This window comes from Hipposideros armiger, unplaced genomic scaffold, assembly GCF_001890085.2.
Source record: "Hipposideros armiger isolate ML-2016 unplaced genomic scaffold, ASM189008v1 scaffold_35, whole genome shotgun sequence".
In the NCBI taxonomy this organism is placed as follows: domain Eukaryota; kingdom Metazoa; phylum Chordata; class Mammalia; order Chiroptera; family Hipposideridae; genus Hipposideros; species Hipposideros armiger.
The window spans coordinates 3,788,794-3,806,986 of record NW_017731385.1 but is presented as its reverse complement, the minus strand read 5'-3'; the positions used below and the strand labels follow the sequence as shown (position 1 = coordinate 3,806,986).

At 46.3% G+C, this 18,193-nt stretch overlaps 1 protein-coding gene across 1 annotated transcript in view; it reads left to right on the top strand.

The window, feature by feature from the left end:
• Nucleotides 1–18,193, top strand: part of IGF1R (insulin like growth factor 1 receptor) — a 301,350-nt gene that overhangs the window by 240,567 nt on the left and 42,590 nt on the right. Inside the window, exons 3-6 of the mRNA XM_019637853.1 lie at nucleotides 3,255–3,567; nucleotides 7,452–7,600; nucleotides 9,942–10,086; nucleotides 17,760–17,974. Coding sequence (XP_019493398.1) covers nucleotides 3,255–3,567; nucleotides 7,452–7,600; nucleotides 9,942–10,086; nucleotides 17,760–17,974 — 822 coding nt within the window. The remainder of the gene's footprint in view (nucleotides 1–3,254; nucleotides 3,568–7,451; nucleotides 7,601–9,941; nucleotides 10,087–17,759; nucleotides 17,975–18,193) is intronic.

Genomic DNA, 18,193 nt, shown 5'->3' with positions numbered 1-18,193 from the left:
GTCCTCCACAACTAGACTGAAGACTGAATGACAGCAACTTGTCTGTTCCCCTTCCCCCAATTCCCCCATAAAAATCTTAAAAAAAAAAAATCCAGTGAACAGGATGATTTCATAGGCAACATCAATGTACCTTTTTCCCTTGTATATTTATTTGTGTCTAGCAGCTCCCATTTTCCTTTTCTTTTTCATGGAAGCCAGGGTAGAGCTTCCCATCCTTTCTCCCACAGCTCCGTAATTGGAAATTTGGTAACTGTACTAAATTTAAAGTTTTGGCACTCACGTGGACCAGCCATCCATCTGCTGGCGAGACACACTGCCCGGGGCTTTTCAAGAAATCCCTTAATAGTCCTGAACACTAATAATATTTATATACATTGCGATGAGACAAAATTTACAGCAGGCTTCTGGGGCTGGCTCCAGGATGCGCTAATCCCGGATTTCCCCGCGTTCTCCTGCCTGCCTTCCAGAACCCTCTCGGATTGTGCTGCAGCCCGGAGCACACCGGCTTCCATCCCTGGAGTGGCCCCTAATTTATAGTTTGTCCTTTCGCAAACAGGTCACCTATCCTTGCTCCCTCTGTCCCCATCACCTTTTATTCCCCCGGAGGATTTGATAATGTGTGTGTGTCTGTGTGTGCACAGTTTGCATCAGGTAACATAAGGGAACCCCCTGATTTGTGATCCCTTTAAGAGGAGTTGTTTTGTCTATAAAGATGACTTTTCCTAATCGAAGCTGTACTGAAATTCCTTCCGAAGTAGCTCCCATCGCAGACACAAAACCCTAGTTCCCCAGCCACACTGTGTGTTGCTCCTGGCGAGAGCTGATGGACCCTGCAGTTCCGTGTAACACACCCCTTTGGGGAGCCTCAATGGACCACTCCCCAGAGCCCGGTAGAATGGGGAATGGAGTGCAAACCTTACCTGCTGACGCTTTGTCACATATTTATTTAGTTGTTTTTCTCATACTGGAAATGCCCAGTGTTCGCAACTCGGTGTAACTGATTCTAAGCAAGTGCACGGTGAGATTTTTTTTCTGTTCTTTTAAATGCTCTTGGGTGTTTAGTCCTACATTTATTTGATAGCAGTGTCTGCTACCCATCATTTTCTGTAGCATTTTATTTAAATTGTAAGTGAGGCAAGGGAGGGAGGTGTTGCAAGTAGATATTGGTCCCATTTAGTCTCCGATGATGATCATAAGATCTGTCATCGATTTTCCCCTCTTCCAATCACAGAGGATGGTGGCAGCTGATGGCTGAAGTACAGTCTCCAGGGACTTAAGTACTCCACGGGGGTGTATGCTTAATACACCCTGTTATTTAAAGAATAAATAATGGAAGGCAACCTCTTGGCTCTGCCAAAGGATGATTTCAAAGGAGAAAGTTGCAAAATTACTTTAAGCTTGACAGTACCTTGAGAATTTGTCTCATTTCTTCAGAGGGGACAGTGTTCATTGGAGTGCCCTGATATCTGTTTTTATTTATTTTTATGTTTTCAGTTGCAGCTGACATACAGTATATTAGTCTCAGGTATAGTATACAACATGGTGATTAGACATTTATATACCTTATGAAGTTTTTACCCCAATAAGTCTAAGTGCCCATCTGGTACGATATATAGTTATTACAATATTATTGACTATATTCCCTATGCTGTATTTGACATCCTTGTGATTAATTTTTTAACTGGCAATTTGTACTTCTGTTTTAAATTCACCTGTTTGCATTGACTCTCTTAGACATAGCTCGTTTGCGTATAAATTGGTTCAGACTTTCCAGGGGTCAGTTTGACTTGGCAAGGTCAATTCTGGAAATGAATTCTTATGAAATAATTAAGGATTCTCATGAAGATTGCAGTGCTCATTGTAATAATAAAATGTAGGGAATAAGTGAGATGTCTAATAGTAGGAGACTGGTTATAACTTACCAAACACTATACTATGGGATGCAATATAGCTGTTAAATGACTGACACATTCACCAGTCATTATGTCAAAAAATGCTTTCAGGATGGCATGCTCCTTTTTTTATAGACATTTATATTTTTATGTGCATGCTCATGCATAGGAAAGTATCTGGAAGGATCCACATGAAGGTATAGATAAGGGGCAGGTGGGCTAGGTGTTCTGTGCATTTTGTCTTATCTGTGATCTCTGATGTTTTTAGCATGTATTTTTATTATAAGAAAAAATAACATTTTCACTAAATGCGTCAGTCAAATATATACATACATACATGTATGTGCATATATATATATATACACACACACATACATATATATATATATATATATATATATATATATATGGTTTTGTGTTATTGTCCAACTCAGAGAAAATATAGGAACTATGTAAGCAAATCAGATTTCCTATTTTGTGGATTTACACTTTATTTGCTAATGGGGCTACCAGCCCCATAGAGTGTGATCCTTACAGCTTTGTTAGGGAAGTATTGTAAATGCCACTCATCTATTTGGGATGTGAATTGTGGATCTCCTGTTTTTAGACCCTGCTTTCACTTAACTTTAGCACAGAGGGGCAAAGGGAATGGTTTCTGATACTCTGTGGTCCCCTGGGCTCAGAGACTCTCCCCACCCATCCGTTTTCTTGTATTTGAGAAGAACCACCAGACATGTGGACTTCTCAGTGATATAATAGGTTAGGATGCATGAATAAGTTGATGTCATCCCTTATGTGGGGTAAGAACTTCTCTAAAGCCGTTTTGTAAACGTGAATGGCGTCATCTTTACTATATTCCAGGTTAATTGTTTTTAAAATAATCAGCATTTGTGCACAGCAGGGCTTTTCAAGGTAATTTCAGTTACGTGCCCATTCAAGCTGCAGAAGGAACAGGGCCTAGTGGCTCTTAAAGTAACGATAAGCCAGCTCACATGCGCCTTGGGCAGCCTTCGAATGTGGTGTGATTTCCTGTGTAATAAATGAGAAAAGAGAGGATAAACCTCGAATTATATATATAGGAGAGGCCGGACTTCACACGCTGCTCTCCTGCCTGGAAATACGGAGCATTTTCTCCCTGCCTTGCTGAAACTCTGCGTATGGTCTGTCATCCTGTCCTTGTACATCTAACGTGGGATGCATTTTCCACTTGGGGACTTCACGTGTGGTCGATGGGTTTGGTTGTGGGCAATGGAGCAGTCTGGTGCTGGTGGGAGGGAATGGCCAAGAGGTATGCTGGACAGGCCCGGAGGGAGGCCATCCAGCCCCAACCAGTCTCACCGCCCTGTCCCCTCTGCCCCACAGTGTGCCCGAGTGCGTGCGGAAAGCGGGCGTGCACCGAGAACAACGAGTGCTGCCACCCCGAGTGCCTGGGCAGCTGCAGCGCGCCCGACAACGCCGCCGCCTGCGTGGCCTGCCGCCACTATTACTACGCCGGCGTCTGCGTGCCCACCTGCCCACCCAACACCTACCGCTTCGAGGGCTGGCGCTGCGTGGACCGCGACTTCTGTGCCAACATCCCCAACGCCGAGAGCAGCGACACCGAGGGGTTTGTGATCCACGACGGCGAGTGCATGCAGGAGTGCCCCTCAGGGTTCATCCGCAATGGCAGCCAGAGGTCAGTCTCGTGGCCTGGTGGTCACACAGGGCGCCCCCTCCCTCCACCTTGCAAGGGACAGCAGGTGGGCTCTGTCACTTGTCCTGTCTAGGAGGGACTCTGGGGAGCTTAAGGGCGATGAGTCCACTTGAGAGGGCTGGCATAACTGTAATTGTTTATGAGATTTTAGGAGCAGTTGACACGGTTTTTGTTTTGTTTTCAGTTTTGTTTTGGAAGTGTACTGCCTGACCCTTTGAAATTAAACACCTGACTTTCTGGCTCAGGTATCCGGGGGTCACTGTCTCCCTGAACACATGCCAGGCTGTCATCCAAGCAGGGCAGACGGTAGATTTAGGTTTCTGCACTCCTACACAGCACTAGCCTAGTGAAAGCTTTCGGGCTGCAAGTGGATGACAGGATGAGCCTCACCAGCAGCGAACAGGCCTAAAACCTCTCTACTGCATGAGCTGGCATCCTGTGCCCGAACTCACAGCCCTTAAGAGTAAGCAGTAGCTTAAAAGAACCTCCATTTCCCATCAGCACCCTCTCCTTTTTCTCACACCCTCCACCTTTGTCATCCGTCGGTTTTTCTCTGTGTCCCTCAATTTTCTTCCGAAATTGGGAAGCAAAGAAGTCCCTTGTAGCAACAGGCATCCCTCTTGTGCGTGCCATCTGGACTTCTACAAAATTGCTGTTGGTTTATCTTTTTTTTTTTTTTTTAAAAAAGCGATGCTAGCGTTGTTACAACATACAGCACCCTAGAAGCAAAATAGACTGGCAGTCTGGGGGTTGCTGTTCCCTCCTGTGGAGCAGATCCCAGCAGTCTCTGTTGGACAGAGCAGTTCAGTTGTCACAGGCCAAATGGCTCCTTCATGGTTAACACCAGGGGACCCTTATGTTCCTGGGCTCTTCAGGAGTATTCTACAAATATACAACGCCATTAGGAACGTAAATATTCTGAATATGATGTGTGCATTTACTGCAGTCTGCTGCTGTGTGCTGCTTTCAGCAAGTCTTTGTAAAGAGGGTCCTGTCTTCTGTGGAATATTTGGAGGTGTTGCTCACCCCGTAGGCTTTACTTCCAACCAAAGATAAAATGCACATTAGTTCCTAGTATTGGATGGAGAACAGTTTCCTGCTGCTGTAATTCCTATTACCATTGGAGTAGTAAGATTTATTCTAAATGCTTTTAACATAATACATGTGCCAAGACTCCATGACCTGTAAAGAATACATATTCCACCGCAAAATCAGGCTCCCACATTTGACTGACATTTTATAGGCAGCCTTAGAATGTAAAGGGACTTTCTTAGAGCCCTGGGCAGTGTCAGGAACCCAGACAAGGCTCAGCCACAGGTCCTCCTAGGGGTGGGGACAGAGAAGGGGCGAGTGGCCCAGGAATGGAGGTAATACCATCCTGTGGCTACATTTTCCTATGATGTAGGAGCGAGCTGGGGACACTGTGCATTTCAGTGGTATTGTTTCTCCCCCTGCAGGGCACTTTTCAGAGAACTGAGCCATTATTTTCCCTACTCATTCTTACCTGTTCAAAGCTACAGGTATATAGCTTTTCCATTTTAGAATAAAACTCCATCAAGAAAGAATAAACGTCCCTCTCAGCCTTTAAGGCCTATTTCACACTTAGTTTGAAATATTTATTTTTAAAAAATACTGTTTATATCTTCTTTGTACCAGAACGGATGTGAGGAAGGCTAATCTATAAACATATAATCAGAGCTCTTCCTTAGAAAAACATTTTTAAAGTGATAGATGATTCCTAGACATTTTTTCTTCCAAAAACATTTATTATTTATCTTATTTTATCTTTAAATTTAAAAAAAAATTTCAATTACAATTGATAGACAATATCCTAGATATTTTAGCAAAAGTGTTTGGTTCAGAAATTGCTATTTGAATGAAATAATGCAGGGAAGTGGGGACTAACATACAGTTACCATATAACCTAGAAGTTACACTTCTGGACATTTATCCCAGAGAAATGAAAACATGTGCACATGAAAACACATACACAGTTGTTCCTGGTGGCTTTATTTGTAATGGCCCCAAACTGAAAACCGTTCAGATGTCCCACTGTAGGTAAATGGCTAAGCAAATTGTGGTACATCCATACCAGGAAATATTACTCAGCAATAAAAAGGAACAGACTATGGAAATATACAACAACTTGGATGGAGCTCCAGGACATTACACTCAAGGACATCGAGCTGACATCAGAAGGTCACGTACTGTGTAATTCCGTGTATGTGACATTTCTCCAGATGACACAATTACAGAGATGGAGAACAAAGTGGTGGTTACCAGGAAGGAGTGAGGGATATGGGGGCAGGTAGCTATATGGGTGATCTGTACAGACTCGTTAAGTAATTTGACTTCTGTGGAAGCTGATAACACAAGTGATAAGGCAACATAGAATGACACACATACATTGTACCAGTGTCCACTTCCTGGTTTTGATTTTGTATCATCCTTATATAAGATGTAACCATTGAGGGGAAACTTGGTGAAGGGTGTGTGGGACCCTTCTGTACTCTTTGCTACTTTCTGGGAATCTATAATTGTTTCAAAACAAAAAGTTCTTAAAACGGAGGGTTGGGGCAGTATACAGGATGTAGGTAAGTTAGAAGAAATAAAAGACCAATGGAAAGTGCTGAAGGGAGGTCACTACCCACGCCAGACATGAGAACATCCGGTATGATACTGGAGGAAGGACAAATCTCCTTTCCTATGGTTGGTCCAGTTCCTTTGAAAATCTTGCCTCCCGTTCTCCCGACATGAATTAGGAGAGTACCAGGGAAGTTTTGTTCACCTATACAAAGCACAACCCTGCATCTTTGCCTTTGGATATGCAGTAAAGTTCCGAGGCAGGGGGCAGACATTAATGAAAAACCTGTAACTTACATTTTTTAAAATGTTTTTTTCCCTTAACTTCATGAAGTTTTAAAAATCATTCAAGAACAATATTGTAAATAGAATGGTTCCCCAACTCACCATCCTATTATTTACACACCTCTATAATGTTGTGTCATTTATTTTGTTTGGAAATCAACCCCAGTTTTGATCGATGCTCTGTGGTTCAGCAGCTGGGTTAACGTTTCGCTCACTATTCCCTAAATAACGGTAGGTAAGCAGGGAAAGTGCCAGCCTCACTCCCTTGTCCCTGACGCTCGGTGGTTAGTGGCAGGTTCAGGAGAGCATTTGAAATTGGAGCTCGTTACAAAGTAATGGAATGTCCCTGCTTTTATTGTGCATGCAGCGAAAACAGCATTTGGATCAATTTAGAGTTTCTGCGCAACATGGTCAAGAAATAATGTCAGTTACGCTTTAGCAAGAAAATAACGGATCTGTGCTGTACCACATGCCTTTCGGAGTCCCTCACGGAGCTTTGCTAGGTTGCTGGCTCTGGACGTGAGACTTGTGTTCTCGGCAGAGACACTGCTGTCCGTTTGCTGCCCCCGTCTTTCCAGCCTCCCAGCAGCGTCTCCAGGGTGTGCAGGCAGGAGCCACGACAGCAGGGAGCAGGCTTGTTCTCCTCCATCACCACCGTCGCTTTCTCTCTGCGAGGCTGTTTCTCCCACATGGGACCAGCTGGCTCACCAGTCGACAGCCTATGATACACACATGCTTCTAGGATACAGCACGTAGTTTGTCTGCAAACAAGCTGCACGCTTTTCCTTCGTAGGCACTGTCTCCTTTGGTTTGCGATCTGAGTGTCTGGTCTTGTGTGGGCGTGGGGACACATTATGGTGTGACCCCTCGAATGCTTCCATGGTTTTTATAATGTGTACTGTAAAAACACCTAGCATCCAACTATATCCTTCTGATGTTTCTTCAGTGCAAGGAGACACCTTGACCTCTGTTTGTGGTTGGTTCTTTATTTTCCACAGCATGTATTGCATCCCTTGTGAAGGTCCTTGTCCCAAAGTCTGTGAGGAAGAAAAGAAAACGAAGACCATTGATTCAGTCACGTCTGCGCAGATGCTCCAAGGATGCACCATCTTCAAGGGCAATTTGCTCATTAACATCCGACGAGGCAGTAAGTATTCCACCGCCTAGAAGAGATGGCTGGTTTTCTTTTGCGGATGCTTTTCCTACTCATCCATGACTCACAATTCAAATATGGGCCTAGGAAAACAACATGGTGTGTCAGCCTTGTGCTTGACCCCTCTCCTTGGAGTCTCCCTCCAAGATAAACAAAAAAAAGAGATTGAAAGGCAGGCTGTGTGTTAGCCATGGGCACAGCGCTTCTTCCTGCACAGGGGCAGCCCTCATCTTTCGGTGAGTTGTCTCTTACTCAGGAGAGGCAGGTCCCAACACACCCAGACCCCAGAAGAGATGGTGGATCAGAGGTATGACTCAGCAGTCTGCAGAGCGAGCCAAATCCACACGGCTTTCAGTCCAGAGCTTTGGTTACTTGGATCTGGGTAAAGGGAATAGTTCATGATATCACTGTAAAATTTTATGAAGTCCAAAAGAGTGGTTGATCTCTGAATTTACTTCTGAGAGCCAAAAAGACTAAGTGTGTGTCATCATGTATTTGAAGTTTCAGTCTCGCCCCCCGTGGGATGACCATCATTTGCGACAGACGGCATTCCTGGTGATGGCATTTGTGCAGAGCAGTTCCCATTGACTTGTTCTGTGATATTCTTGCTTCTGGTCTTTAATTGACATGGGCGTCTGGTACTGGTGCCTTAAGTTCTCCACCCCAGGACCACTGGGTCGAGGTACTGATGGTTTCACAAGCTAGAATAAGTATACTAAGAAGACCTTGAGGTTGAAGGGAATTTTGTTTTGTTTTGTTTTCTAAATCCTTTTGTGAAGAAATTCTTTCTACAGTTGGAGGGGGGGGGGAATGACTAATTTGTTTATTCTGTGAATTTACTTTTCCTTAATACTATTGGTTGAAGGAGTTATGGTACAGAGATGGCGGGGACACATTTTTGCTTAGTTCTTTTGAATGTGTTGACATCCCTTGCTTTTCCCATTTTCCAGCCCTTGACAACAGAGATAGCTTTGTTCCCACACAGCTGGAATTTTCTTACCCTCATGGTACTTCTCAAGTTTGATTCTTTTTACTCTTACTAGATCTCTTAATTTTAAAAAAGATTCCCTTATCCTTAGAACACCCCCCTTTAAGTGCCTAAACCTGCTTTTTAAAAATATTCCTGCCCCGAAGATAAAAATGGAATCTGTGAACTAAATCCATGGAGAAGTATAATTTGAGAAGGGATTGGTATATATTTGTGTCTGATGATGAAATGTGTTGTCCAGTGTTTGTCCAAAGCAGGAAATCAGTCGGACTTAGAGTGAGGGGATATCTCATTCGAAAGGTTGGACTATAACCCCAGCTTTGACTAAAAGGCATGTAGCCTGCCCACATGTAAAATCTGGGATCTTTTCTATGAATTATCAACTTCAGACAACCTCTAGACTTTACAACTTGAGCTTCTCCTTAATTTCTCTTATAAAGACATTAAATTGTACATTAAATGTAGAGCCTTGGCCTCCAGGACAGCATCCTTACTTAATTTTTATCCATTCAAAAGCACAATAGGACCTTTGATTAAATAAGTCTTCACAAATCATACTCAGTAAACATACCATTAGTCAAACCATACCCGGTTCATTATAGTTTTATTATAATTTGGATGTAAATTGAACTCAAGTTTGTTTACTGTTTACTGTGAGAAAAAGATAGGCCAAACGAGATGAAAGGAAACACACTGTTTACATATATAATGTCGCTTTTACATATGTATTAGCAACTATTTTCCCAACTATGTTCTAGCTATGAAAATAACACTTGGAAAGCTTAGAAATGCAGGAAGGGATTTTTAAAAATCACCTGCCAATAGCCCTCCTCGACGGAATGATGTATTTTCTCCCAGTCTTAGGAAGAGGGAATCTTTCAGTATAGACAGATGCCTGGATCTGAGGACCCAGAACTGGCTCAAAGGCAGCTCCTAAGGAGACTGAGAAAATGCTGTCTGTTTAGTCCTGCCGTTGTAATGCGGACGCAGCGCTCCCTGTTGACAGAGCACATTAAAAGGCATTCCCCAGACTTGGCCTTCGCTCATTGGCTGTCTGGTATTTATGATTTTACACTCTGTTAATCAGCCTGGGAGCTACAGGACCCAGCCTCGTAGAAGCCAGCCTTCCCCTGTCCCAGGAGAGGTTGTTGGAAGTCAAGCCTAGGGACACAGTTTTGGACAAGGGGCCTGGGTCTTATCCCAGCAGCCTGAGCGTCTCCGTGTCCCCACCAAAACAAGACGCACCAGGACATGGCACTCCACATTTGTTAGTGAGAAACCTTAAGTGTCGGTCTCTCTTACGCTAAGCAAACACTCAGTGAGTAACCAGCTCCTCTCTTTATGTAGATAACATTGCTTCGGAACTGGAGAATTTCATGGGGCTCATCGAGGTGGTGACGGGCTATGTGAAGATACGCCATTCCCATGCCTTGGTTTCCTTGTCCTTCCTCAAAAACCTCCGCCAAATCTTAGGAGAGGAGCAGCTCGAGGGGTAAGTGCCCTGAATGTCATGAACTGACAGTCTAGTACACAGACAGCAGCGTGCTGTTAAAATTCGGCGTTACTGAGGTAAGAGCCCTTTCTTGTTGAAAAGAAGAAAGGAAGGAACAACAGAAATGCCTGTGCTACCTGAGTGACCCACCTGCCGGCGTGGCATTGTGCGTAGCCATGATTCTCCATCCTTGGGATGCTGCTGTTTTGGAGAACTGTTTTGACCCGTCGGTCCAGGGCTGTGTGTCCAACTGTGGCCGGAGGAACAGCAGACAGGGATGCCGTTGGGGGCGCTTTCTGCCAAGAGCCATAGGAATGGGTCTGAAGGGCTTGACTCTGTGAAATCATCATTTCCACAACACTTTGTCTGCCTCAGGGCGCTGTCCTCTACTCCATAGAAGCACATGCCATCTTTAAAAATATATTGGAGCATAGGAGATTTGGACAAGTGTGGACAATTCGTTGTTTTCACAAAATCTTGATTCACAACCCCCCTCACCCCCCCCCACCCCCGCTTTTATTGATTAACTTATAAGGGTTTAGGCCACTGATGGGATTTTTGCCTCCTGCAGACAGTCATGTGCTTTGTGAGAGGGGTTTTAAAATAGCCAGAGGCTTTTCACTGCAGTATAAACGAGAGCTGATGGCTTACTGCGTCCACACTCTCTTTCCAGCCTTTGGGTGGTGTGTACCTTTGCATGTAGACTTTCCTCATCACCCTCCCCCTTTTGAATACAGCTCCTGCCAGGCTTTAAGCTCAGACTTTGAAATTAAAGGCGACATCCATTAATGAGTGAATTTCTTCTAAAGAGAGTTTGGGGAAATAATTTGGGAAAGAAAGAGGTGGGAAGGTCATGGGAAAGGCCGTCCTCGCTGATGGGTCTGCCCTAACGGGATACAGTTACCGCAGAAGGGTTTCTTTACAGCCTCCCTGCTTTTCTCAGACTATAACTGTTGGTCAGTCTGAAATTCTTAAAATTCCATCATCTGATACAGCTCAAGAGAGCAGGCAGCTCTTCATTCCATCCTTGAAAAAAGCAAATGGTCCTCCCCACTGGGAACACGGATCCTCTAGAAAACACGTCTTTCTCCTTTGCAAATCCAAGGAGGCTGCCACTGTGCCCAGGCCTGGAGTGGCCCAGGTCACTGAGACGGCAAGCTGGGGCTCTGCCTTTTGGTGCTTGTTTTGTTTGTTGTATCCAATTTTAAAGTGAATTTTAGCACAGCTTTTTTTTTTTTTTCCTGGAATCCCTGGTGTCGGGGAGCACTTTTTCTTTGGCAGATTGGTATCTGCAAGATCTCCTGCTGCTTAAGGACACACATTTTTTTCCCAGGCTGAGCACATGGTAGAGATAGATGGGAAAGCCAAAAGGAGAGTTGCATTCGTTTTTTATTCAGAATTATTACATGACGTGATTCCCTTTTAGTTGTGTGTTAACTGAAAGTATTGTAGTATGCACTTAATTAAATGTAGTGGAAAACCAAAGCCTGGTTTTTATTTGCAAGAATATCTCTGTATGCCTCATGATCTGAAACCTGTATAAAACTTGAAGCCCAGTGGGGTTCTTTTAAGGATGCATGCCATTGCTCAGGTGTGTGGGACACTTCCGGGCTCAGGTAAGCTCTGGACCCCTGCCCTGCTATTAGCATTAGTGATGACTAGGGAGAGCAGATGGGCGTCAGGCTTTCCCAACCTGCAGCTGATCAATAGGTCTTGTAGCCTGAGGATGCTGGGCTTCCAGCTTTTTATTCCTGTGTGTTGCTTGTTGGAGGGTCTCTCTTTACTGAGGGTGTTTGAGAATCATGCCTCTCCTGATGGGAGTTGGGTTTCATACTCATAACCAAACTTAGGGATCGTCCCCCACAGCTATATTTGTATGAGGCCTGGGCAGTAGCAACAACTCAATCCTTTTCAGACTTGGGAACAGGTTTAGGTCCAGCCCCTTTACCTGCTCCCCTCACCACTCCCTCAAGAAGGGAAGAGTCAGAAAGGGGAAAAGTAGAAGGGACTATGATAACTAGAGTACAGAACAGAGCTTGCCAGATGCTATGAGGGTAAGAAAAGGTACGTGCCAAGGGCAGGAAAACAGTCAGCTATCTGATTGAGAAGATCAGACATGCCTCCTAGAAGATACGGCATTTGAGATGGGCCTCGGAGGGTTTCCGGAAACACTCAGAAAACAGAAAGTGAAGAAAGGCAGTTCAGGATAGGGCCGCAGGAGCAAAAGCAGGCAACAAGCTGGGGCCTCCTGGGGCCTGTTTGCCGTAACGCTGGGGAGGCAGGTGGTGTCAGGATTACGTAAAGTGTTATACGCCCAGGTGTGGAGATTGTACTTTAGGAAGGCAGTGGAACAGAGTCAAGGCTTTTGAGGTAGAGGAGTGTTAAACAGAGCTGTCTGGAAATGTCATTTCTGGGCATTTCATTCCTGTGTGCTTTTGCTTTTAGCCAAGGTAACTTTTATCTCAGTGGCTCTCACAGTTTGCTATCCATTAGCATCATCTGTTGATGGTATCAGGCTTTCTAAAAACCCTGATACCCAGGTTGCACTCTATCCCAATTCAATCAAAATGTTTGGGGTGGAATCCAGGCATCAGTGTTCAAGACATTTCAATGTGCAGCAAATATTGGAAACCACGGCTGTGTCTTGTTACTTCTTGTTCTCATGTGCATATCCCCACCGCACTTGAACTTTTTTTTTTTTTTGTAATAAATCTGTACAAGAATTCTATAAAATGGCTAATTTGTAAGCCCTTGAAAAGGTAGAGAATGCTACTGTCATCTGGACAATTCCTTTGTCTGGACAACCCCGTTTTCTGATGGCATCTGATATTGTTGTTGATGTTGTTGTCACCAAGGATTGTTGACCTGGAAAGAATAAAAGTAGATAGAGGTCGTGGGTAATAAGAATGGAAATTCTTGGATGCATTGAGGCATCTCCACCCTCATGTCCCCACCCACCACTTGACTTTGCAACACTTGGTGCTTCATCCTACCTTTTTGCAACTTTAAGATTAAGTTACAACAGGGCTGCATGTCTCTGGAACTTTTACAAAATACACAGTCAACCATGTAACGCAGTAGTTCTAGGCTCTACCTGGTAGCTACCCACAAGAAATGAAAACATGCCCACACAAGACTTGTATGGGAATGTTCACAGTGGTATTATTCATTTTACTCCCTCTCACCCCCACCTCCTAAAAATCCCACTGGAAATCATCCAAATGCCCATCAACAGATGAATGGATAAATAGAGTGTGGCACCGTATACTACTGCTCAATAATAATAATGTAACAACATGCAGGAAGCTCAGAAACATTAGGCTGAGTGAAAAATAGCTAGGCACAAAAGGCTGCGCATTGTAAGATTCCATTAATATGGAGTTTCTAGAAGAGGCAAAAATCTGGAGACAGAAAGCAGATCAGTGACGGCTGGGGGGCAGGAGCGGAGACCGACCACCACGGGCAATGAGGGAACTTTGGCGTTTTGGAGATGTTCTAGAACTATACATCGTGGTGATGATCGGACAGCTGTGCCAATTTACTGAAGTTCATGAAACTTATAATGGGTAATTGGGGGCAGGTAAATTATACCTCAGTAAAGCTATTTAAAAAACACTTAAAGAGGAAATATTTTCTGAGTCTGTTTGGTGCTGAGTGCCATTGGAATGTAAATCCTTGCCCTTGCTGAACCCCCAGGCTGGTGTGAATGTTGGGGTTCGGGCAACTTGGACGTGGTGTAAAGAAGCCTGTTGCAGATAGGTTGGAGGCAGCATCTGTGAAAAGGCCAAGCACTGTATCCTTTGCAGATTGCTCAGGTCTGCAGACAGCCCCCATGTGCTGGGCTCTGATGCCCCCTAGAGACAGCTGCAAAGAGGCGGTGGTTTCTTCTAGGAGAAATGAAAGAGAATGATCAGTTGTTTATTGCAGACTTTTTTTTCCATTTGTCAGCAAGGGCTGAAAGTGGGGGAGGGTCCCCCCTCCCTCCGTAGGGGAGGCCCCACCTTCTGTCCGGGTCTGGGAGAAGCCAAATGGATATGTTGCCTGACGGTGTTGCTTGGCAAGTGACAGAGTGTTGCTCAGCCCCTCGTCGTTGGATTCGCACATGCAGTTCTCTGGCCCCTGGGCTGTCTTCTAAGTACCGGGCAAACCCCCTTTGCCTTCCGTTGCTCCCCCATCCTTCCTGCCCTTTGTGGGAGCAGGTGGGGAAGTGGGGTGTGTTGATAACTCAGAGGTCAGAGGGGCCCAAGATGGGAGCCACAGATAAAACAGCTGAGCATGCGAGGCATTTAGAATATCAAGGTGATATACCGGTATCCTCCAGCAGATAACTAGCCCCTCCCAGCCTGCCTCCCTTGGTCTATGTTTTGGCAGGCAGGGTCGACCCAAGTTCAGAAACATGTTCTGCGAGATTTCCAAGGCCAGGAGCCAAGATACAGTGCAGCAGGTCCTGGGTCAACAGGGCGTTTCATTCAACGTCATTTCATCACAAAGGTGATGAGATGGGGTTGGGAACTTAACTCTCATTTATATAAATTAGCCTGCAGAAAAATGGGACTTTTACTTAAAGTCACAGAATCTATGAGCAACATTACACGAGGACCTTCTGTATCTATAAAACCCAGGCCTCATGGAGCCTGTGTAAGCTCCATAAACAAACAAATAATTTTTAAAAATAGTCTTTGCATGTAAAGGCAGTAAGCTTAGAAACAATTAGGAAATCCCATTTACTGAGTAATTGCCTTAATAGCCATTTCCTCGAGGAAACAATTAAAATCTAAGTGTGTGTGTCTTCAAGATGTGCAGAGGAGCTTCGGCCTTTTACCATCTCTTAATGCTCATCTAATCATGGGAGGGATTTAGCGGAGCCAGGCCTCCAGCTGGGGTTCAAAAACAAGAGCAGTCTCGACAGGCAGCTCCAGAAAGGTTTGATTATTATTTTGACAAGGGTTTTATTTTTATTTTTCTGTTGCTTACACATACGCCATAATGTCAGCGTTTTATTGATATTGGTATCCTGGCTCCCGGCCTTCTCAATGTTGTAAAAAAATGTTTGTATTTACTGTAAAAAGATAATCTTGCTTTTCAAAGTGATTAATCACATACACAGAATTTCTGTGTGCCTGCCACTCATTTGTCAGATTCCTGATTTATGAGTCACGCTTCCTCCCGTGGGGCAAAGCATGTTTTGTTCAGAAGGCGTTTTCTCTGTAGTTCCGTTCCCTGCCAGTGAAGTTCGTTTCCTAAAAAGAAGCCTTGTCCTGGGTTGAGACAGCAGTTTGACCTGGCTAATTGGCGCTCACTCTCAGCCCAGTGGTTTCTGTGCCAACAGGAGATTTTGTCCCGTGTGGCCAACTCAGGAGCCGGGGAGCAGCCAGACCCTTTGGGGTTGGCACTGCAGAGCGTCCTTTCAGAGCTTCAAATATCGCACGGGTGAGAGAGGGCTTCACGTAGGAGGCATCTGTTTTCACCTGCGAACCCTTCCTTCAGTTGTATGATTGCATGAATCCCCCTGCCCTCCAGCCTTGTCACCTGCAGCCTGGCAGTGAGGGAGAGGGACTGTCCGAAGGGACGGCAGGTGTCACTTTGCCGTGTCCCAGTGCATCCCACCTGTACACCTGTACATCTTGCATCTAGGTTGATTTGGACGCTCTCTTACGTTTGTTTTCCAGCAAATATATGTGTTCGGGAGTGAGCTCTTACTGAAAGAAAGGACGGGGCTGTCGACTTGAGAGTTTTTGCCACCTGGTTGGTGGCCATGAATATGTCAGGCAAGAGGCCTTGAGGTGGGTTTATGAGGAGCCTGGCATGGTTTAAGAGGCGCCACCTTCGGCCTCACTTGGCCCACAGCGCCCCTGTGTGGGCAGGACTCTCACCCGCATCTCCCAGCACGTGTGAACGGGTCCCAGTGCTCACCCTGGGATGGGCTGGCTCCAGGCTGGAGGGGCGGATGCCACCTCAGCTCTATGACTTCTCCTGGGCCTTAGGGTCGTGGGTTCTTCAAGCCAGCAGGGAGCTCAGATGACACCTGTTCATACACCTTGTTGTCCGATGACTGAGTAAACAGGGCTACAGAGAGCACTAAGTGACCTGCCTATGGCCATCATGCAGCCCGTTAGTGACATTCTGGCCCTGGGTCTCTATCTCTGAACTCCCTCGTGAATTCCCAGGGAAATGTCACGTGTCTGCTGGACAATGTTGTAACCCTAACTTTGGCTTTGCCCTAAATGAACGAGACTCAGACTGAGGACTGACCAGGTGGATAGAGGTCCTGTGAATGGGAACTGCACCTGGTACAGAGAGGTGCCCATGGAAACAGCCCCCAGGGCAGAGCAGGGCTGGGGGCTCTGGCCAGGCTTTGCAAAGAGGGCCGGATCCTTCCTTCTCTGCTGTTTGGGTGTTGGATCTGGGAGCAGATATTAGAAATAGCTCCAAGTTTGCAGATTCCTAGACTCGGTTTTGTATGAAGTGTGTGACTGAGCCCAGAAAGAAACTGAGGCTGGGGAGGAGCAGGGAGAAAGGGGGGGGAGTCGGGGTCCCTGGGAGCATACCCTTCAGCACGGGCTCAGGCAGCCATGGCCCTGGCTTCCTGAGGGACCCCGAGAGAGAGGCATACCCCAGAGATCGCTCTCCAGGTCCCCAGGCTGTAGCCGTCTGCTCTGTCCCCTCCCTGGGCATGGCTTTCTTCTGAGGTGTCTGTATTCAGTGCTGGCTGTCCACGCGTCTGCCCTCCGTGGACAGCTGGGTCTGCCGCTTCTGTGTCCACCCGCTGGGGACAAGGACCCGCGTCTGACTTGGTCGGCTTTGGACCTCCAGCCTTTGCTAGTGCCCAGCATCTGTTAGACCCGCACTTCCCCAATTGTGGTCCCAGGACCAAAAGCGTCGTCATCGCCTGGGTGCTGGCGAGATGTGCAGGTTCTCTGCCCACCCCTGCCTGCTGATCAGAATCTCGGGGGGTGGGGCTCAGAGCTCTGAAAATAATCTTTGTGCTCATTGCACTGTTTGACACTGAGTCTGCAGTTGTGTAGACAGGTGGCCCAGGGGTAGTGCCCCTTGGGGGCTATTTCTCCGTCCCCATCTTCTCCTGGGACTGCAGCTGAGGCTTTTGAAGGTGGGGCGAACCTGGACGAGGGAGCAGGCCCAGGGCTGGCCCAGCATCGCATGTGTCTCCCTGTCCAGTTCTCTCTCCGACCCCATCGACCCCCATCGTAAGCTGCTGCCGGTGGGGATGGGATTTACCCCAAGGATAATGGCAGACTTGCTACAGCAGATATGTAAGCCGTTCCAGTTGAGTAGCAGAGCGTGTCTGTTCTCCTGTGGACTGGTTTCCAGCACATCAAACACACTCTCTGCTGAGAGAAATAACCAAAGACATTTCTGGGGAATGATTCGAGTGACATCCTCCGGTGTGAGAAGCATTCTTTGTTGGTAACAGCGGTCATAAAATTAGTGTCTTGTCGATGTCAATATGCCGTCATTGAATCCCGCGATGGCCATTGTTAATGGTGACCGTCTCTTCTTACATGCCGTTGGTAGCTAAGTCCCGTCCTTATCGGCAGAGGCAGTGGGTTCCCGAGCCACGTGGCAAAGAGGACCCGTGTGGGTGGCCGGCAGGCTGAGCTGGGCCCTGGGTGGAAACGGGATGGGATGCTAACTGTGGGTGTCTGTGCTTCTAGAAATTACTCCTTCTACGTCCTCGACAACCAGAACTTGCAGCAGCTGTGGGACTGGGACCACCGCAACCTGACCATCAAAGCCGGGAAAATGTACTTTGCTTTCAACCCCAAACTGTGTGTCTCTGAAATTTACCGCATGGAGGAAGTGACGGGGACCAAAGGGCGCCAGAGCAAAGGGGACATAAACACCAGGAACAATGGAGAGAGAGCCTCCTGTGAGTGGGCTGTGGGCCCCGGGGTCGTGAGGAAGGGGCTGGCCCCTCTTCCCATCTGGCGCTTCCATGGGCGGCCCCCTCCTTGTGTCCCCCGGTGGGGGTGGGGGGGTGAGGCCTCCTTAACTGGCACATTGTTTGTCCATGTGTATCTTGAGAGTCAATAGTGGGGGCAGATTCATCACCAATTTACGTTCGTAAGTTCCCTTAGCATCTGTACGG